The sequence below is a fragment of the Colletotrichum acutatum genome (assembly GCF_030867785.1).
Source record: "Colletotrichum acutatum strain CBS 112980 chromosome Unknown BDZ83scaffold_1, whole genome shotgun sequence".
Classification (NCBI taxonomy): domain Eukaryota; kingdom Fungi; phylum Ascomycota; class Sordariomycetes; order Glomerellales; family Glomerellaceae; genus Colletotrichum; species Colletotrichum acutatum.
The window spans coordinates 746,508-765,299 of record NW_026848995.1 but is presented as its reverse complement, the minus strand read 5'-3'; the positions used below and the strand labels follow the sequence as shown (position 1 = coordinate 765,299).

Below are 18,792 nucleotides of genomic sequence, written 5' to 3'. Positions count from 1 at the left end.
GTCACGCGGTTGGCAGGGGGGAACGGCAAGTGGCTGTCTACCCCGGCCCGATATGTAAGGGGTTATCTGGCGGGCAACGGTGAAGAGAGACAGTGATGGCGTCTAAAATAGGTAAGTGTAGGTCAGATGATTCAGAGACATTATCAAGTGCTTGGGTGGTTGTGTAACATATACAGGGCGTTGAGCTGAGGCGGTTGACTTAGTATGGAATGGACATGTTCTTGTGTAACCATCCTGCTAAGACGAAGTATTTATTAAGTCAATTGGCGGGAAGAGAGATTTCATTGCCAGCGTGTAAAATTTTCTTGTCGAAAGGAGGTACAATTAGTGTATAGCTGCAGGGAGTGATGTTGTGTCTTCATCGACATTTGTTCCAGGGCGTACTCGATCGCGACGTAGAGTTCTGGAATGCTCTATATTCAACCTCAAGGCTCTGGTTTTATTGTGTATATCGTTTATTCATGTAAGAAAAAAACTCCTTGACTCCTGGGTCGTATCCAACGCCCTCTGATACGTGCACTGCGGGTATTTGTGGCTCCGAGATATCTGTGATATCATCCGATGCGTGAAGTAGATGCCATCATCGGGTATTGCGTATGCCTGTAACATGCCTCTTGGTATCTTTCCCGAGGTATCGCCTATTAATATTACTAACTGGTTCACCACGTCTCTGCATCATCGTGAGAGCCTTCCTCGCTTCAAGATTTTGTCGGCCGTCTGAGGGGATGAGCCTCCGTGTTGAAAACCCACTCATCCAAGCTCATGAGCTCCGGGTCGGAGAAGATGAGGTAAAAATACTTCAACGTCTCAGCAAAGAAGAAGCTCTCCATGGTATCCTCCTGCCGCGACTGGCTATACGTCACATCGACGACGACGGCGTGGGCGTCGTCGGTCTGCGTAGCCTTTTGCACGGCCTCGAACATGTCCCACGCCATATCCAGCAGGTCCGCCTTACCGGTGACCCGGTACAGCACAAAGAGGCTCTCAATGGCCTCAGGACGCAGGTTGTAGTGAGCGTCGTCGATGCGCCAGAATCCCCTGGGCGCGTGCTGGCTGCTCTGCGCCACCCACTTCTGCTCATCCCACTCGCACACCTCGACGGTGTCGCACTTTACGACCTGGGACTTCTCCGGCATGAGACCGCTCTTGAAGGACTTGTACGCCCAGGCGCAACCCCGCGCGAGCTTGTCGCCGAGTTCGACGTCATCGGGTATGTCAAAGAGCTTGCCCGCCATGGCGAACATGCCGCCGGCGAAGCAGGACAGGTGCTCGAGCTCCGAGATTTGGTCAATCTTGCGGAGCTTCTCGTTGACGATGGCGGTGCCGAGGAGCAGGATGTCGTCCTTTTTCGGCGTCATTGGCCGGTAGAGGAGGTGCCCCTTTGCCGCCTTGGCCGCGCCCCTGTACATCTTCTCATAGGCCGTGTCCAGACCGCCGAGGAGGACGTGCATCTTAGGTAGGTATTCGTAGAGCGAATCGCCGTTTCCACCGAGCTTGAAGACGTTATTGGTCGTCTGGAAGTCATCGCGGACGTTGATAAAGTTGGGCCACATGCCGGGCAGCAGCGTCTCGTCCTGGATTCTGTCAAAGGCCTTCTTGATGCGCTCGATGGCGTCGTAAAACTTGAAATCGCCGGTCAACTGCGCAAGCCTTGTGAACTCGAGGGACATGCTGCCGATGGAGGCTGCGCTCTGGTAAGGGTCCGGTAAGACTTTTCCGGCTCGGAGCTCCTCGAAGCTGAAGCTGTAAGGAGGGAAGCGGTTCGGTGTGTCGAATGCCGCATAGAGCATGTTGGCGAGCTCAGCGGCCTTGTCGAGGAGGACTTGCTCCTCGCTGAGATCGTACGCGGATAAAAGTCCACCGAGGTACCGGACATTTGTCTCGAAAATGTTGCATCTTGTCTCCGTCGCATTGTTCCAGTCAATCGTGCTGATGTATTGGACGGCGTCATTAAAGTCGTCATACATGCCCATCAGCCAAAGAGTGTCGAGAGAGTCAACCAGGGTGGCACCCCATCCGTTGTAGCGATTCTTTCCTCTCAATGAGAGGGGTTGCAGTTCGTCGTAACCCCAAGCGTGCCTGGTGTATGATTGCCAGCTTTTCTTGAAGGCGTTCCGTACTTCGTTGCGACGAGAGGCCATGAGGCCAATGTCGAGGCCGATGTCTCTCTTCTTCAGACTGTCTGACCGGTCCGCGGCGAATTCATATTGTATCTTTGGAAGCGAGAGGGGCTGGCCGTTGGGTAGCCTCGTCATCTCAGCCAGAGGGATTGGATGCTTCTGTGGATGTGTAGACCAGTCATAGCTTGTCCTGATGGGTTTGGCGACATCGTCGTTGATGCTAGGAATTTCCTCAAGCTGCACCGGAGTGTCATTCCGTAGTAGGAGAACTGAGAGGACCACAAAGACGACGAGCAGCGCGAGTACCCGGTAGGTCGGCGGGGAGTGGTTTCGCAACTGGAATTTGGCGACCATATTGGACGAAGAATGGACAAAATCGAGGCAGGAGTGACATGCTGAAGACCAGGGCCGGCGGGAGGAGAAAATAGGCGCGGCAGACATTTTGTAGTAGGAACTGACTGTCGTCACTCGGATATCGACCGTGAGAGGACCTTTGGGGAATTTGGAGCTCCTGTTGCTTCTTGCGGCGCTTGACGTCTCGAAGGTCGGCTGTCACTCTGGTGCGTCCCTTTCCATGAAACACGAGGGGTGACCCATGATTTTGTGCTTGACTGCGTCCTTGGATTGTCTGTGCAAAGGGATTAAGGGGGGGTAGTACTGTACGGATAGAGGGGAGGTAGATCACTCGGACTGTTAACGATTTAATCTATGTATGATGCTACGAGCTAACACGCGATTGGACCTCTTTTCCTTTGGGAGGCTGAGTAGACTTGGTTCGAACTGGAATGACGTTTGGCTAACATCGAGGCTAAGGCAGATAGCTCAGGTCAACTCCACGAATGATGTGCAGCATGGCTCCCTAAAGCGTTGCACAAAATGCTTCCGGAAGAGACAACTGTTTGGGAAGAATCCAAAGCAGAATCCAAAGGGAGGACCACGCATGTCATTATGAATCGTTGACTGGTTCTTAGAGGCCGGATACATGTCCCATTCCAACTGCCTTAAACCTAGATAGAATGCTCACCACGAGTCGTCGCATTCTGACTAGGCAGGTAAGTGGAGGTGACGGCTCAAGCCAACAAGAGCGCGTCGTTTCAAGGCACCTGACATGTTTCAAGGAACGTGGACTTTGGGAGGAAACTGACTGAACTGAGTTGACGTCGGCCGAAGGCGCAGACTGAGTGGAGAATGGGAAGTGGGAAGAAAAGGCGACCTGTGGGGGAGAGTGGCTGAAAACGGCGGTCCCGAATCTGAGACAGTTGGTATACCCCACCGGGCCGAGCTTTTTCGGTCTTTTCCACTTTTTGACGGAAGCAAATTCGGGGGCCCGTAACCATCAGCCACACTCTGGCAAGTCTGTGGCTGGAGCTTTACCTGCACTACCTTGCTTGACCGCCTAAATTTTTCAAATTTCTGCCGCATCCCACCTTGCCCAGGCGGCCCAGGATCGTCGGTGCACTTTCGTCGCCTCAAGGGAACGGCCGACCATCTTTTTTTCGCGAAAAGAGATCCTTTTGGTTGCACAACCTCAACCCGAAGTAACAATGTCTTCTATGCGCAACGCCGTCCAGCGTCGCTCTCACAGGGAGCGCGCTCAGCCTCTGGAGCGCCAACGTTTCGGCCTCCTCGAAAAGCACAAGGTTTGTCGTCTTAGAGGCTCTGCAACAACTGCCCGTCGAGATGGTTTTACTGACTGCTCATTCCTCGTCTACAGGATTACTCCCTCCGTGCCAAAGACTACAACAAGAAGAAGGCAACGATCAAATCCCTCCGCGAAAAGGCCGCCGACCGAAACGAAGATGAATTCTACTTTGGCATGCTCAGCCGCAACTCCATGGGTTCGCGCCTCAAGGACGGCAGGAAATGGTCCGGTACCGTCGCCGGCGACCGCGGCAACAAGGCCATGGATATGGACACGGTGCGGCTGCTCAAGACACAAGATGTCGGTTACATACGCACCACGCGCAATGTCATCTCCAAGGAGGTGAGGCGTCTGGAGGAGCAGATTGTCCTAATTGGCGGCATCGATGCGGCGAACCACAACGGCGACAACGACGACGACCTGGATTCCGACAGCGATGCCGAAGAAAGTGTCAGGAAAGCTACAGGACCGAGAAAGATTGTCTTCCTGGATGCTGCGGAGGCGGAAGCCAAAGCAAAGTCCGCCGAGAAGGCAGCGATGGACCTGGACGACGAGGACGAGGACGAGTTTGAAGGGTTCGATGACGCGGAGGATAACAACGGCGACGAAGATGCCACGGAGAGCAGGGAAAAGCAGCTGGCGCGGTTACGGCTGCAACTACAAAACGCCAAGAAGAAGCTCAAAGTCTTGACCAGGGCGGAGCAGGGCCTCGAGATACAGCGGGCAAAGATGGCCAAGAGTGCGACCTCGGGCGGCACGACGAGAAAGGGCAAGAAGATCATGGTCCGGGCACGCAAGAGGTGAAAGGATTTTTCAAATTCAGCGTCTTTCAAAAGAATGGTTGGCGAACACGAAAAGCATGGTTGAAATTGGTGTTTTTGGTTGTTTTTTAATCGTGTCTTCATTTCAAATCCTAACATTCTGAGCGGCTATGGAGGGATGGAACCTCTCATATGCTTGCTCAGAAAAGTCGTCATGCGATACCCAAGGACACCCCGGAGTATAGATCTACATGTACAAAGAAGGAATATCATCGCTCCCTATCCTATTCCTGGATAGGGACTCATAAGGAAACTCCCATTATTCCATCAACCCCTTAAACCTGTGAGAGACGAAACCAGTACGAGAACAATGCATCAGCTCAAAAGTGGTATCTCATTTCCTTCCCTATCATTCCCGTCTTCATCATTTTTCTCTTTCGCTTGGAGGTCACTTGGACTTGACACCGACGCACCTGGCAAGCCCCTTGACAATGGCAGCAAGGGCTTTGAAGCCAATCGTCAGCAGCCAGACGAGACATTTGAACAGCCCAGCCACGACCTTGAAGAGCGCTCTTAAAGGCCAAGGCAGCCTGTCGCGCGTCTCCTTGCCAACCTGCTCCAGCTTCGCAAAGCTGCTGTCCTGGCTCTCGACGTCAATCTCAAACTCCTCCATCTTACCCCTGCGCGCGGCCGCCGCGGCCCTCTTCTTCTCCTCCCTCTTGCTCAACCGGCTATCGCGGCCGCTGCCGCCGACAGGATCGTGCGGCGCCGGGGGCGGCTCAAAGGTCTCGACCTTTGTGTTCTTCTCGTCCGCCGCCGCGACGAGCATGAGCGCCGCGACGGCAACGTCGACGATGAAGAAGCTGTCAATCTTTGCGGCGATGGCTGTGTCGACCTCGAGGTAGCCGCCGCCCGTGCCGTCGCGCGTCAGCTTGGCGAGGTGCTGCGGCGACTCGTGGTGTTCGAGCGTGTACTCGACCCGGCTCCAGGCGGGCGAGCGCTCAATAGTGACGCAGAAGGGGGTGGCGAGGGCCGGGTGGACAAGGAAGTGTGAACGGGAGTCCTCGTCCCAGACGAGGCGGGCGCACTCCGTCTCGGCCGTCATGATGGCGTTCATGTCGCCCGGCTTATCGAGCGCCATCTTGGCGGCCGCCAGCGGGTACAGGAGGGCGACGAGGCCGTCGTTGGGCGGGTGCTTGCGGGATTCCTCTTCCAGGGTGGTGGTGAGGACTTCCTGCCAGTGTTTGCTCTCGGCGCCTTTGCCGTTGTTATTGTCCTTGTGACCGACGACGCCGGAAAGAATGCTGCTCGCTGACGAGCTTGCCATGGGGTTCGGGGCCTTGTAGACCTTGGCCGGGTCGTGACGGCTGAGGGTGACGTATGCTGATGCAGACGTGGGATCGAGGCGGATGTTGTAAAAGGGCTGTGATGTCGAGGAGAGTGTGTACACGGGTGCGTCCTTCTCCTGGGACAGCTTCATGCAGTACACTCTGCCTTCTGAAGGGGGAGCTTTCCAGCCGTTGGAGACTTTCCACAGGCTCTTCATGTGCTCATTCGATGAGACACTCGGGATGATGGGAGGCTCGATCTGTCTCCTTGGCCATCTCTGCGCTGAGGCTCCGCTCAGGGGACTTCTCATAGGAGGACTCCTGTGTTGGTCATTCTGGCCTTCCGCTTCCTGTGGATTTGGATACCATGTTGTCCGGTTAATCACGGCCCGTGGGATATGAGTTGGGCTTGTTTGCGTGGGGAAGTAGTCTTGTTGGTTGAGAGGCCTTTCCGGGTTATACTGAGGGAAGATGGATCGTAGAGGAGGTTGTTCTTGCGAAGACGACGATGGCTCCTCGGGGAACGGAAGCTTTGCTATCGAGCTCCTGGACCGCGTGCTGTTGTTCCGTACAAGCGTATGTGCTTGTGAGAAGGCGGTGTCTGACCGGGGCGGGATATCGGCAACGGGAGGGGGCCTTTGAATGGGCGATGCCTCCGTGGCCGACGACGCGGGCAGGGCCGGCAGTTCGCGGCTACGCGGCGAGGGCTGTTGATATTGCTGCTGCTGTTGCTGCTGCTGTTCACCTGATGGGGCCTGGCGGATGCTTTGTGGAGTTTGCGATCGCTCAACCGGTGTTTGGACTCTCTGTTGCGGCGTTTGTCTTCCGTGACGCGGTGGAGACGCTTGATCGACGTGGTCAACGCTCTCAGGAGACACAGCCCGGGGCCGCTCACGCGATTCTGATCTTCGAGTTCGAGATGCCGGCCTCCTTATTGTTGGGGGCTTGGAGTTGGGGTTCGGGAAGAGTGAGTACCCTCCAGAGGGGGGCTGTGTCGACGACGACATGCTGGGCTATGCTGGGGCGGATTATCTCGACTCGAATGTTGTCGTGGATTTTTTTTCTCCCCCGGTGTGATAATGATATCCAGATCTGGTCACGAAATATGGGGGAGGGGGGGATGGCCTGAAAGGAATGAAGAACAGGTAGTCCAACTGCTACCGATGCATGATATCCAACCCAGTGGGCACCAAGGCAAACAACAAACAAGTTTATTATTGCTGTACTAGGTAGACAACACAGATGAAAGGAAGAGAAAAGCCGTGTAAACATACGACTACCAACGATACCAAGAGAGTGTATATACGAATTACCTTACTCTCGTTCCCCCCTTTGAAACAGCGGCACTACTGCGCGTGGTACAGGGCGGCAGGTCACCCACGGGATGGCCAGTGTAAGCGCTGGGCTTCTCAACAGACGGGCCGCGGTGAGTGGGTGAACCGTGAAGCCAAAGAGAGGATGGAGGGGCGGCCGAATGGGGGGAAGGATGGTGGTGGTCGAGATGGGTAGACGGAAATAGATTGTGAAAGGTTGCAGGCTGGGCCAATCAGCCAGACCATCACACTGCATTCTAGGCGCCGAGACCAGGGTGGTGAAAGACAGGCGCGCGGGGTTGGTTTAACGGGAGACTTCATGCCATTGGCCAAGCTCCCCAAATTGGCTGGTCACTTTATTGATCTCATTGAACTCTGACCGCCCTTGATGTTCTCTTTGGGCTTGGGGTTCCTGGGGATTTGCGAGAATGCCGACGGTGCAAGGTCTTCGGGCATCGAAGCGAGAATGTAACGCGGGAGACTACCCTGTCCTAGCCGGGGCCGTAGAGGCACCTTGCATCCGCCGATCGTATGGGAAGTGCCCACGTTCCACATGGCTTCGAAAGAGAAAAAATCATCGATCCATCTCTGTTCCGACAAAGGTCAACTTTTTGGTCTAGGAAGTCATAGGTCTGCCCGTGAGACAACTCATAGGTTTCGGTCTTGCGTCTTTTGGGGTGATGAGACGGTCATGAGTAATCCTGCAGGCGGAAGAAACGTTTCCAATGATGGAGGCAGACGTCTTGGGGTAATTTGATTCAGCGCCTAGTTCGAAGGTTGCCGCGAAGCAGCAATGGGTGGTAGAAAGGTGAAGGCGATCGGGCAAAAGACCGGCCGTGGTCGGCTGGCTGACTAGAGATTCTGGCGGTCTCTTTACCGGAGTCCCCGGGCTCGGGCGATGTTTCTGGGGCCGGGCGTCGCCGATACTGTCTCCGATGGTCGGCGCACTCTATTCTTTTGTTGGTGGGCCCGGCATCCGAGTAGGTCGATTTCGCTCCGTGTAAGAAGCCGACTTAGTTTTCATGGTACTACTCGCTCTTTCTGTCATTGATCATTTTGACACGGTTGTCGTACGCTTCCCCCCACCCCCCGTTTTCAGTAGGTACATCGTTCGCGAGATGGCACAAATCGTAGTGATTGGGTAACTAAGCATCCCTCGTTTCTTCAGATTTGGCTGGTCGCTAACACGAGACAGAGCCGGCGTGATCGGGTTGAGCACTGCTGTAAGGCTTCAGCAGGATGGCCACAAAGTAGCAATAGTGGCCAAGGATTTCCCGAGTCCGTTTGAGACCGTTGACAGCAAAGCTTCAATCAACTACACCTCGCAATGGGGCGGCGCTCACAACCGTTGGGTCATACCGGCCAACGACATGGAAAAGCGCGATCATGCGATGGCCCTCAGAACGTTCCAGCACATGGAGTCCCTGGTGAAGAGCAATCCTGAAGCCGGTATTACTTTCATGCCTGGCATTGAATACCTCGATGATCCTCCGGCACAGTATCAAGCTCTCAGCGAGGAAAAGGCCCAGAGCTTGGGACTGGTAGACTTCCGGCTCCTGAACCCGACCGAGTACCCAGATGACAAGGTGAAGTGGGGATGCGAGTACAAGACATGGTGTGTGAACCCCATGATCTACTGCTCCTTCCTCCTTCGCAAGTTCTCCTGGAATGGCGGCCAAATCTTCCGCAGAGAACTCAGTGATGCTCGTGAAGCGTTCTCAATGAAAGAGTTGCCGAACGTGAGACACGTAGCCAACTGCTCTGGTTTCGGATTTGGTGACCCAAAATCATTCATCACGAGAGGTATATCGACCACTGACATCCAACTTACTTTGGCGACTTTGCTGATGAGGTTCTCCAGGTCAAACGTGTGCAGTCGCCAACTTCAGCCCAGCAACAGTGACAAGACAAAATGCTGATGGAACCTGGACGTTTTGCGTGCCTAGAAATTTCCATGGCGGCACGATTGTGGGCGGCACCAAGGAACCTGACAATTGGGACACTGAACCGTCGCCAGAAGTGCGGGAAAAACTCCTCAAACACTTCGCTGCTACATATCCTAAGATCCTTGGGGACGATGGTGAGTTTCGCGTCCTCAAAGATGTCGTAGGCCGACGGCCGACTCGAAAGGGCGGTATGAGGCTGGAAAGAGAAGAGGTGGGAGAGAAGCGCACCATAATCCATGCTTATGGTCTGGGGGGCAGGGGATTCGAGATGTCCTGGGGTGTAGCTGAGGGTGTACTTGAATTATTGGGAGACTCGAAAATCATGCCGCGGCTTTAGATACGAATACACCATGCTAGAGCATCGGTGTAGAAATTGAATACCGAACTTAGACAGCGTCGATTCAGGAAAACTCGATCAATATTTTCTCAATGTACAATCAGAAGTATGCATGGTCATCAAGTGCCATGGAAAGCATGGAAATACGGAGTCAAGCGATATCGGCGAGGCCGTCTGATTGGGCCATTGATGACCTGCCTGAAAGCGAGAGAGCGTTGGAGAGATGGTGCAGCTTCGGCCGGTACCTGCATGGCGTCACCCGGTGCTGCGTGAGTGGTGGAAGTCCTGGCTTGGTAGCATGTCGCAAAAGATAAAAAATAAAAATTCTCAATTGCTGGAGGCAGAGATTCTATTCGCCTGGATGACCAAGAAGAGAAGAGAAGAAATTGGGTTCACCTCACTGACAACTGCCATCCCATGTCCTTGCCCGCCTGTAATTAACGTGCCTACCGAGCCTACCCCGCGCTCCGATAAGCGGTGAAATAATCAGTCCCCTACGGATACAGGACAGAAGAGTCACACACAAGGTGGGATGTTTTTGGAGTCATTGCCCCACACCCAACTTTCATCATCCTCAACCTTCCCGCATCGAACTTTCATAGCTTCCTCTCCTACAACAGCAATCAATTGTGGTCGCAAAAGCTCAATTCAAGTCGCAAACATGGCCCACACTATTCTTCACCTCCGATCCGAGACCAAGGTGTGCAATGATGCTCGAAACCAACATTGACTTTGAGTATTCCGAGATAACTAACTTTTGACGTCAGCCCTTGGAACACAGGAGCGCCCTCACACCCACCACTACTCGCAAGCTGATCGAGGCTGGCTACGAAGTTAGAGTTGAGAGGAGCCCTGTACGTTGTCACTGATCTACTATCCCTCGTTCGTGAGCAACGAATCACTCACCCGACGATACCCAGGTTCGCATCTTTGACGATGCCGAGTTCGAAGCCGCTGGCGCGACCCTTGTGCCCGAATACTCCTGGGAGTCAGCCCCATCAGACGTGATCATCGTCGGTCTCAAGGAGCTTGAGGAGAAGGAGTTCCCTCTCAAGCACGTTCACGTCACATTTCTCCACGTCTACAAGGTATACAAGACCCAATTGAGCTGGATACCACCAGAGAGCTTGCTGACCGAGGCATAGAACCAAGGTGGCTGGGAGAAGACCCTCAGCCGTTTCCCTCGTGGCGGCGGTACCCTTCTCGACTTGGAGTTCTTGGCCAACGAGTCCGGTCGCAGAGTCGCAGCCTTCGGGTTCCACGCTGGTTTCTCTGGCGCTGCTCTTGCTCTCGAGAACTGGGCCTGGCAGCTCACCCACCCTGGCGAGCCCTTCCCCGCCGTCGAGGCGTACCCCAATGAGGATGCTCTCATCGTCGATGTCAAGAAGGCCTTGGACGAAGGTATCGCCAAGGCTGGTCGCAAGCCCAGAGTCATTGTGATTGGTGCTCTTGGACGTTGCGGCTCCGGTGCCGTTGAGATGGCCAAGAGAGCCGGTGTTGAGGATATCGTCCGCTGGGTAAGTCATTCTCAAGTTTGTCATCGCAACACGCACTAACATAGAGCTACAGGATATGGAGGAGACCAAGAACCCCGGTCCTTACAAGGAGATCACAGACGCCGACATTTTCGTCAACTGCATCTACCTCAGGTACGTCTCTTTGGGAACAACTTCAAACTTGAGCTTATACTAACACATGTTTTCCATAGCCAACCTATTCCTCGTATGTTGCTCCCCTTTTTACCCGGTGTCAAGCATCCGTTCGCATGCTCTGCTGAAAAAGAGTAACATGATCAACTCTTCGAGTCATGATCATGAATGCGTTGACACAATGTACGATTGGCGGAGTTGCAAGCTGACCATGCTCTTCTAGCTTTCCTCAACCGCGAGTCTCTTCAGGTCCCCGGTAGAAACCTCAGCGTGATTTGCGATGTTTCTGCTGACACCACCAACCCCCACAACCCGAGTAAGCTACCTTGATACGAATCAATTAACTAGACAATGCTGACAATGCATTCACTCATAGTCCCCGTCTACACTGTGGCTACCACCTTCGACAAGCCCACTGTCCCCGTCGAGGGATTGGAGAACCCTCCCCTGAGCGTCATCTCCATCGACCACCTTCCCTCTTTGTTGCCGAGGGAATCTGTAAGTTTGACAACGTTGAAACAGCATTTGAGACAAGTGTAGCTGACCTCAACGACAGAGCGAGGCCTTCAGCAACGACCTGCTGCCTACCCTCCTGAACCTCAAGGACTGGCGCAACGATTCTGTCTGGGCCCGCGCCGAGAAGCTCTTCCAGGACAAGGTCGCCCTGCTCCCCGCCGAGCTCCAGAAGAGAGAGGCCTAGTGGACCCCTATTCGGTCGTACCTTTGTTTCTAGAATGGAATTTGGCGTTTTCAGGGGTGGAGGATCTTATGAAGAAAAGCGGCATATTCAAGCCGGATGAACGGCCAAGCCGGGTTGCCAGATAGATCCAAAAAGCTTAGATCATGAGTGGACAGACTCGAGAAATGATACACACAGCTAGAGCTAAAAACTTGAGGCTCTTATGCTATCTGTGACAATGACCGCCATCTCTAGGCTTCGGCCCCCCTTTTTAGATTGATATAGTCTACATGGTGTGAAATGTTGTGTGTGTATTTGTACAAGCCGAATGGCCGCGCCATAGAGCAGGGTGTCCCAAACCGTAAATCCAGAACGCCCAACAAATGCATCTCCCTTCCCCTTTTCTTTCGCAACACGGCCAAAATCCGCGCACCTCCCCCGAACGACCTTCTCCCCCATACCAGTGCTCAAGTCATCACCGCCTCTCCTCCGCCGCAACACTCTTCCGATCCCGCGCAGCGTACCCGCCCACGCGCTCGCCCAGCCTCATCTTCTCTTCCTCCTTCCTCCTCGTCTCGGCGTCCTTTTCGGGGAGGCCCCACCACTCGCGGATAAAGTCCTCCTGCTGCGCCTTCTTCACGGCTTTGCGCTCGCGCTCCTTTTGCCGCTCCATGCGCTTGGCAAACCACTCCTCGCGCGCGGCGTCGTGCTCCTGCGGGGTGGCGTGGGCCTTCATGCAGCCGTTCATTGCGCGGAGCTGGGTGCGGCAGACGAAGGAGACGGTGAAGGTGCGGTTTAGGGCGCAGTCTGCAAAGGCTGTTTTTTGTTTTCATCGTTAGCATCTAGATTTTCCGTTTTTTTCTTCTTCTTCTTTACAAGGAAGCTTCTTGAGATGGAGGATTTGTAAGGGAAGGGCTGTGCTTTGCTTCGGGAGAATGGGACTTGAAAGGAGGGCATAATCTTCGGAGAGCTAGAGAGGGAGAGAGAGGAACAGAGGGACAGTTTAAGGTGACTTCTGGGGAAGCTGGGCAAGAACAAACCCTTGATCTCGGGTGCGCAGGCGTTTCGCACGCGCGCGTGGTAAATGTCTCTGATCTGCGCCTCCTGGGAGGCCGAGAGGGGGAGCGGGTTGCGCGAGGGCATCGGCAGGCCCTCGGGGGCGCCGCCGGTCGGGTTCTGAGCCGCCATCGCGGCCATCAATTGACGAGAGGAAGGCGATGGGAAGCGGAAGTGTGTCCGCTCGTTCGGATCGGCCGTCTGGTCGGTCGAGGGATCGGGAAAGAGTTCGAAATGGACGCCGGCGTTTTCGGAAGGTCGGGCGGCTCGGTTTGTTTCTTCCGGGGGAGTTCGTAGAGACGGTCGTCAAACGGCAGCGAGCCTTGGTACTCGATTGAACGTCCCCTATGTACAAGGATAAATCGTGTCACTTTTGTTTCGTTCAATGGTCTGTCGGCAGATTTCCAGAGGGCGGCGGGTTTGCGCGGGTGGTTCGATCTGGGTGGGTAAATCTACAGCTACCCGTTCGTTCCTCTCGCGAAATGTGACCCGTGCTTTCTGACGGAGCTTGCCAATTGAGACTTTCTGCCGCCGCCGGTCGGATTGACCGCCTGCCTTACTTGGTGCCAATGTCAGCGACCAAGCAAGCCTAAACGCAATAGACCTCAAGAAAGCAGCCTCCTGAATAGCATTTGGCGTAAGGAAATTGAGGTATAACAGTGCTCCATGTTATTCTAGACAAGTATCATCTACAACCAGTAGATCGGGTGGGTATCTGGTCATTTTCACTCGATTATCTGGATTCATGACAACATTGCTTTTGGAACGCCTGATCTTTTGTTTTTAATTATTTTTGCAAAACACTACATCGCTTCGGCCGTCTGACCCCAATAGATTCGCTGGATTCACTCGTCTTTCTTGTCTTCTCCGTCGACCTCGCCCTCAGGGGTAGCCTGGTGGAACTCGAGGCTTTCTCGGTTATCCTTGCCTTTCTTCTTCATAGAAAACTTACTGCTCCAGCCAGAAATTCTGCTTTCCTTGGCGTCTCTAGATTTGGCTGGGCCTGCGGACGGGCTACTGGTGACGCTTTCATAGCTTCGTCCAAGTAAACCCTCCTCGCCAAAGTCGTCAATGTCTCCAAAGCTGGATCGATCCGCAGACAAGTTTTTGTCCGAGTTCGTGGTGCTCCCAGGTCCTTTCTTAAAGAGACTCGAGTCCTTGCTTAGACGAGACGAAAGACTGAACTTGCTGGAACTGCCTTTCCTGAAGAGCTTCCTGTAGGCATTCTCCTGGTCCTTGGTATTGGAGTCAGAAAGTGTATTGGACACTGCCCTATCAAGCGTCAGAGACTCCCGGGATTCAGTGACCGACGCCTGTGTGTGGACAGAGAAGGCATCGCGGGACTTTCTGGACTCTGTCGGAGACGCATCGTAGCCTTGCGGCAGGTCTAGGCTGGGCGTGGAAACATCCCTCGTCTTGCCTTTCTCCTTTGCGTCCTTGTCTTTGGCTTTGTCCTTGGCTTTGTCCTTCGATTTTGACTTGTCCTTCTCTTTGCCCGAGTCACTTTCTTTATCCTTACTGCGGAATAGTCCCCCAATAGAGAAGGTCGGCGCTGCTGGGTTCAAGCTCTTGCTCAACAAGGATTTGTTATCTGAGTTCTGTTTGCTGGCTGGTGGTCGGCTGCCAATGACGCCAACCTGACTCGGCGAGACTTGGGGATCGTTCAAGGCCTCATGATCTAGGATTTCGTCCTCGGCTGACGCCAGTGTCGTTTTGAGAGCCGCTGGCGAGCCGTGGAGAGAGGGTCGTCTGGATGGAGTCCGTGACGCCCAACGCCCATCAGCTGGTGACCAAAACCGGTTTCCTCGATCAGCTGGATGATTCCAAATGGATCCGCTGTCGGTGGACGGTCGTGGCAAGTCCGCAGAGGCCATGGAAGCCGGTCTAGGACTGCTTGGATCTCGGTCCGCGTACGAATTCCATGGTATCAGCCTGCGAGCCGATGAAAACATGCTGCGTCCCAGGTTCGATGCACTCGCCGCCTCAAGAGTGTCAGGCCCAGCAGAGTTCCGATTCTGTGTGTAGGATGAGAAGCTAGTTCGGCGTCGATTGGTTCCATCCAGTTCATCGGTCTGCCGAGGGAAGGACTGACTCTGGCCGTGCTTTAGGCTGCCCAACATGGGGCCACCGTCATCAGCAGCTTTAGAGCCTTTAGTTCTGTGCCAATGAATCAAATCCGTGAATCGGTGTCCATTTGCAGCTGGCGATGGCTGTCCCCCGGGCGAGGACGTGATGTCTTTAAGGGACGAGGGATCGCCGTTATCAGGTGCAAAGGGTGGGAAAGCGGTGACATGCGATGATCCTGGGGGGCTAGAGGGAACACTATTCGAGCGTCTGGATGATCCTGGCGACTGAGCATCATCTTCGTAACCCGGAATGAACGGGCTTCTGCGGGAGAGAGAGTCAGGGCTGCTAGGTTCGTCGTCACCCAAGATGCCAGAAGGTAGGAGAGCAGCCGCCGTAGGGCTGAGCGGTGCGTTCCCTGTGAGAGCCCTAATATCAGCGTCGGAGAATTGGTCGCCCCCAAAGGCTTCGCCCCCGGGCATGTCCAGGAAGTGCGAGAACGGGGCTCGACTGGTGAATCCGATCGGAGGATCGAAGGGAGAATCCGAGGCTGAGAAAGGACCCGTAGGCGATGTGACGGTGTTAGGAAGAGCATTTCCGGTGCGGCTTCGACGCTTAATTTGTGCCGAGGCGTTCGGGTCGAATTCGACGCCGGAAGAATTCGCCTGATTGTAGAACTGCATGCTCTGTTGGTTCTGAGCGTAGACTTGGGCATGTAGGACGTGGATGTGACCCTCAAACTGTTGAGCCTTCCTATTCTCCATGATGAGTTGACTCTGAAGTTCTCGGCGCTTCATCTCGAAATCTCTCTTCATTTTCCGGTCGTCCTCTCGCCAAGTGTCGTCTTCCTCGCCACCAGGCAGCTTTCTGCGTGCATCCTCAAGCTCCTTGAGCTGTTCCTTCTTTTCCTTGTATTCGGTCTCGAGTTGGGAATACTCATCTTGCAAGGCAGAGTTCTCCTCGTCCAGGTGCTTGATCTTGAGATCACGGCTCTGCGCAAGACTTTCCTTTTCCGATGCAAACCCGTCGCGAGTTTTGCGCATACTTTTGGCTTCAGCGACACATTTCTCAATGTTATCCATCGCCTTCTTGCGCTTTTCTTGCTTCTCCTTCAACAGGTTCTCCTTCCGCGCCTTCTCCTTGGTGGCCTGTCTCATCTGTTCGCCGGTAGACTTGACCTTTTGCCTCAACTGCGCGGTGTTATCGTCCTTCTCTTTCTGAATCTTCTTTTTCTCCTCCTTTTCCTTTTTCAACCGCTCTTCGAGCTGTCTGAACTCGCTTTCTTCGGTTGCATGTAAGGATGCTGTCTCCACAAACTCCTTCCTCGATCGTTCCAAGGTGTCGGCCAGTTCCTTGAGCGACGCCTCAGGGTGGTCGCTAGGAAAGTCCTTGATTGACGGCTGCTCCTGACTTGCTATGGACGGGGAGTGTCTGCGATTGACAGTGTTGCGTCTCTGGCCGGAAGTACTGTCTCGCGCAGCGGTGGATCCGCCTTCAAGAGACGGTGCCGCTTCGATGGTGGGCACCTGGCTACGACTGCCATTGTCTTCGACGCACGGAGTTTGTCCGGGTCGCGGATCTTGATCTTGGAAACTGTCGGGTAGTCTCGAATTGCCCAGTTCTGGCCGTCCATCGGATCGATAGGTGCGCAGTCTTATAACCTGGCTACCAGCCTGGAAGTTGTTCGGTCCAACGGCAATGACTCGTATATTATAGCAGTGATTGGGCCTCAGACCCGTAACAGTAATAGCCGTCTCCTCCTGCCTCGATTCGCCAACTGTGAAGGTATGTCAGTTTCGTCTTCCATGGACCACCGAACGAGTCGAACAAAGACTGACCATTTACGCCATTGACCTGAATCAGGAATTTCTGCACAGGTCGGTTGTGTGTTGGTCGCGTCCAGTTGAGAGTCGCGGCGTCGGGTCGAATTCCGGCCAAAGATACATCGGGGGCCTCGGGAACGTCCACTCCAAGGATGCTGATGAGATCGGTTGTCGGCTTCCAAAGAGTCTGCCAGGCGCGGTGGAGCAGCCTTCACATTGTCAGGAAAAGGTCGTCACAAGGATCGCACGTGTCGGAAGAAGTGGTAGCAAACAGCAGGATAAGGCGGGGAAGCGGAAGAGGCGCGTGGGTGAAACTGACCAAATGACTGCGGCGAGAGTCACCAGCATACTGGCATGCCGCACAAGCAACTCATCCAGACTCCAATAACGAATACCCTCACGGGTGTAGTGTACGGACCAAGCGAGACAAAGTTGTGCGTAAATGGGAGCGATAACCCAGAATGTTGCAAGGCTGGCGGCGGCCAGAACGAACTTTTGGAAACGGCTATTCGGTCGCTTGAGCCACCAGGCGATGAGGGAGCTTACGAGGAGGAATTTCATGAACAGGGTCCATAACATCGCCGCTGCCAAACGGGAAAGAAAAGAAAGTGGAAGTTGCGGAAGAGTGGAAGAAAAGCGAAGGAGTAAACCTTTCGCTAGTCCTCTCTGGCGCGGTCGGTTGGGAGGAAGGATATGTCGGTCAAGAAGGGAATAAGAAGGAGGGATGAAAATCTCGGCAGTTGTGTTCTCAGCGGCGGCGATGTTGACAAGCCCAGGCACAAGTCGTACTAGCAGTATTGCAGACTCAGACTCAGGCGCTGCTGTTCGGTTCACAGTGGCACTGTCCACCAGTCCCCTGTACCGTGTATCGCGGCTAGCGGCTGATACTGTGTGGATGGGGGCAATTGGGGGGTTACCTGACACTGACACGCAGCCCGGACGGCATGGCAGCGGCCAGCTAGGGGGAAGCTGGTACTGTTCGACGCTGGCGCTGGGGGAGATGGAGGGGCGGTAAGGCAAGTAGTGCCGGCCGCCTCGAAAAGATCGGGATGGGAGGGGCATTGCCGCATTGCATTGGACACCGGCAGGGGTGCAAAAGAGAGGCACGAGAGTCTTTCCCCCGTGAGGCGAATGACGGGCAGAGAGAGAAGGAGTATGCTCTACTATTGTGTGTATGTGTATGTGTGTGTGTAAAATGTACCTAAGTAATGTGCATCGTTAGTGAGTGTGTCTGCCGGAGAGAGTGACAGGAAGGGGGATGACTGAAAATACAAGGTTGATCAAGAATTGACCGGATGTTGTTGATTTATACCTCTAATTCACGGCATGTATTCATTTACAATCATGGTTTCAGCCTCGTGGCATTCGAATGGAAATCAAAGGTTAATTGCCTATATCTTGCAAGGTGCTTGTTCGTCCTTCCTCTAAAGTATGGGGAAGCTGCCTCAATTTCAGCCATCCATGCACCCATTCGAAGGGAGTAGCTAAGAGAGTGCAATGTACCTCTGAGTACTGCGTGAAGCACAATACCCATGAGACAGACCACGATGTCGCTGTCCCATTGAATACTGGTGATGAGGGCTGGCGGCATATAGATCGCCAACGATGAGACTGTGGTGTTGAAGTAGATGGATAGTTGTCTTACTTTGAGCCTTAGGTTCTTGATCTTTGACCTAAGGCGCATGGCACGGCGCCTTCCATTCTCCCACCCGCACAACCGCAACTGCTCGTTTCATTCTCGCAAATCGACAACTTCAAGTATCTAGTAGTGCTGGAAGAGTTGCTACTTGATGAAGTAGTCAGAATACCAAGATCTGGCTTCAGGCATGGAGCGTTTTCTGGTCTTTGGGTCCTAGTGCTCCTCGCTAATGAATTAGATTCACTAGAACTCAAGGATGAACGCCACGTCGCACAGCCCCGATTCCCACACCCGACGTAGCGCACATCGTCGAGGTTCTTACGTGAGCCGAGGGTTCAGCTTCATCATCACCATCAACCCAAAAAGCTCCTACTCGTATCCGATACCCTCCCACGCCACGAACTCTGCCTCTCCCGCCCGCAGGATGCTGCACCT

General features: G+C 54.1%; 8 protein-coding genes across 8 annotated transcripts; 3 read left to right on the top strand and 5 right to left on the bottom strand.

Annotated features, from left to right (window-relative positions):
- Window positions 1-698: 698 nt before the first annotated feature.
- BDZ83DRAFT_564383 (family 47 glycosyl hydrolase) lies at window positions 699-2,474 on the bottom strand (the record flags this gene model as incomplete). Its single annotated transcript, XM_060503634.1, has 1 exon — window positions 699-2,474. The coding sequence occupies one exon, from the start codon at window positions 2,472-2,474 to the stop codon at window positions 699-701; it is 1,776 nt and encodes a 591-aa protein (XP_060371924.1).
- A 1,190-nt stretch (window positions 2,475-3,664) lies between these two features.
- Window positions 3,665-4,566, top strand: BDZ83DRAFT_563958 (small-subunit processome; the record flags this gene model as incomplete). The annotated part of the gene is made up of 2 exons (XM_060503592.1): window positions 3,665-3,760; window positions 3,835-4,566. The coding sequence occupies 2 exons, from the start codon at window positions 3,665-3,667 to the stop codon at window positions 4,564-4,566; spliced, it is 828 nt and encodes a 275-aa protein (XP_060371923.1).
- Window positions 4,567-4,769: 203 nt separating this feature from the next.
- On the bottom strand, window positions 4,770-6,976 carry BDZ83DRAFT_7422 (uncharacterized protein). The gene has a single exon (XM_060513104.1). The coding sequence runs from the start codon at window positions 6,856-6,858 to the stop codon at window positions 4,972-4,974; it is 1,887 nt and encodes a 628-aa protein (XP_060371922.1). The 5' UTR covers window positions 6,859-6,976; the 3' UTR covers window positions 4,770-4,971.
- A 1,306-nt stretch (window positions 6,977-8,282) lies between these two features.
- On the top strand, window positions 8,283-9,447 carry BDZ83DRAFT_714841 (FAD dependent oxidoreductase-like protein; the record flags this gene model as incomplete). The annotated part of the gene is made up of 3 exons (XM_060511676.1): window positions 8,283-8,305; window positions 8,360-8,967; window positions 9,026-9,447. The coding sequence occupies 3 exons, from the start codon at window positions 8,283-8,285 to the stop codon at window positions 9,445-9,447; spliced, it is 1,053 nt and encodes a 350-aa protein (XP_060371921.1).
- Window positions 9,448-9,808: 361 nt separating this feature from the next.
- Window positions 9,809-11,982, top strand: BDZ83DRAFT_597015 (uncharacterized protein). The gene is made up of 9 exons (XM_060506881.1): window positions 9,809-10,147; window positions 10,215-10,301; window positions 10,368-10,535; window positions 10,593-10,964; window positions 11,017-11,096; window positions 11,156-11,169; window positions 11,320-11,412; window positions 11,473-11,594; window positions 11,653-11,982. The coding sequence occupies exons 1-9, from the start codon at window positions 9,980-9,982 to the stop codon at window positions 11,794-11,796; spliced, it is 1,248 nt and encodes a 415-aa protein (XP_060371920.1). The 5' UTR covers window positions 9,809-9,979; the 3' UTR covers window positions 11,797-11,982.
- On the bottom strand, window positions 11,983-13,289 carry BDZ83DRAFT_597008 (cytochrome c oxidase biogenesis protein Cmc1 like-domain-containing protein). The gene is made up of 2 exons (XM_060506880.1): window positions 12,816-13,289; window positions 11,983-12,591 (listed from the first exon to the last, which is right to left on the bottom strand). Exons 1-2 carry the CDS (start codon window positions 12,970-12,972, stop codon window positions 12,251-12,253), a joined length of 498 nt encoding a protein of 165 aa, XP_060371919.1. The 5' UTR covers window positions 12,973-13,289; the 3' UTR covers window positions 11,983-12,250.
- On the bottom strand, window positions 13,290-18,041 carry BDZ83DRAFT_597006 (uncharacterized protein). The gene is made up of 3 exons (XM_060506879.1): window positions 17,038-18,041; window positions 16,734-16,927; window positions 13,290-16,672 (listed from the first exon to the last, which is right to left on the bottom strand). The coding sequence occupies exons 1-3, from the start codon at window positions 17,778-17,780 to the stop codon at window positions 13,677-13,679; spliced, it is 3,933 nt and encodes a 1,310-aa protein (XP_060371918.1). The 5' UTR covers window positions 17,781-18,041; the 3' UTR covers window positions 13,290-13,676.
- BDZ83DRAFT_597004 (uncharacterized protein) lies at window positions 18,042-18,528 on the bottom strand. Its single transcript, XM_060506878.1, has 2 exons — window positions 18,222-18,528; window positions 18,042-18,158 (listed from the first exon to the last, which is right to left on the bottom strand). The coding sequence occupies exons 1-2, from the start codon at window positions 18,400-18,402 to the stop codon at window positions 18,061-18,063; spliced, it is 279 nt and encodes a 92-aa protein (XP_060371917.1). The 5' UTR covers window positions 18,403-18,528; the 3' UTR covers window positions 18,042-18,060.
- Between the last annotated feature and the right edge of the window lie 264 nt (window positions 18,529-18,792).

Excerpts from the sequence above, each read along its gene's own strand:
- BDZ83DRAFT_7422 (XM_060513104.1), bottom strand. The coding sequence starts at position 6,858 with ATGTCGTCGTCGACACAGCCCCCCTCTGGAGGGTACTCACTCTTCCCG.
- BDZ83DRAFT_597015 (XM_060506881.1), top strand. The coding sequence starts at position 9,980 with ATGTTTTTGGAGTCATTGCCCCACACCCAACTTTCATCATCCTCAACC. Across the intron at positions 10,536-10,592 it reads CATTTCTCCACGTCTACAAG|AACCAAGGTGGCTGGGAGAA; the intron begins GTATACAAGACC and ends ACCGAGGCATAG. Across the intron at positions 11,413-11,472 it reads CACCAACCCCCACAACCCGA|TCCCCGTCTACACTGTGGCT; the intron begins GTAAGCTACCTT and ends ATTCACTCATAG.
- BDZ83DRAFT_597008 (XM_060506880.1), bottom strand. The coding sequence starts at position 12,972 with ATGGCCGCGATGGCGGCTCAGAACCCGACCGGCGGCGCCCCCGAGGGC. Across the intron at positions 12,592-12,815 it reads CTGCGCACCCGAGATCAAGG|CCTTTGCAGACTGCGCCCTA; the intron begins GTTTGTTCTTGC and ends AACAAAAAACAG.
- BDZ83DRAFT_597006 (XM_060506879.1), bottom strand. The coding sequence starts at position 17,780 with ATGCCCCTCCCATCCCGATCTTTTCGAGGCGGCCGGCACTACTTGCCT. Across the intron at positions 16,928-17,037 it reads ACTCTCGCCGCAGTCATTTG|GCTGCTCCACCGCGCCTGGC; the intron begins GTCAGTTTCACC and ends GACAATGTGAAG. Across the intron at positions 16,673-16,733 it reads TCAGGTCAATGGCGTAAATG|TTGGCGAATCGAGGCAGGAG; the intron begins GTCAGTCTTTGT and ends ATACCTTCACAG.
- BDZ83DRAFT_597004 (XM_060506878.1), bottom strand. The coding sequence starts at position 18,402 with ATGCGCCTTAGGTCAAAGATCAAGAACCTAAGGCTCAAAGTAAGACAA. Across the intron at positions 18,159-18,221 it reads GCTTCACGCAGTACTCAGAG|CTTCCCCATACTTTAGAGGA; the intron begins GTACATTGCACT and ends AAATTGAGGCAG.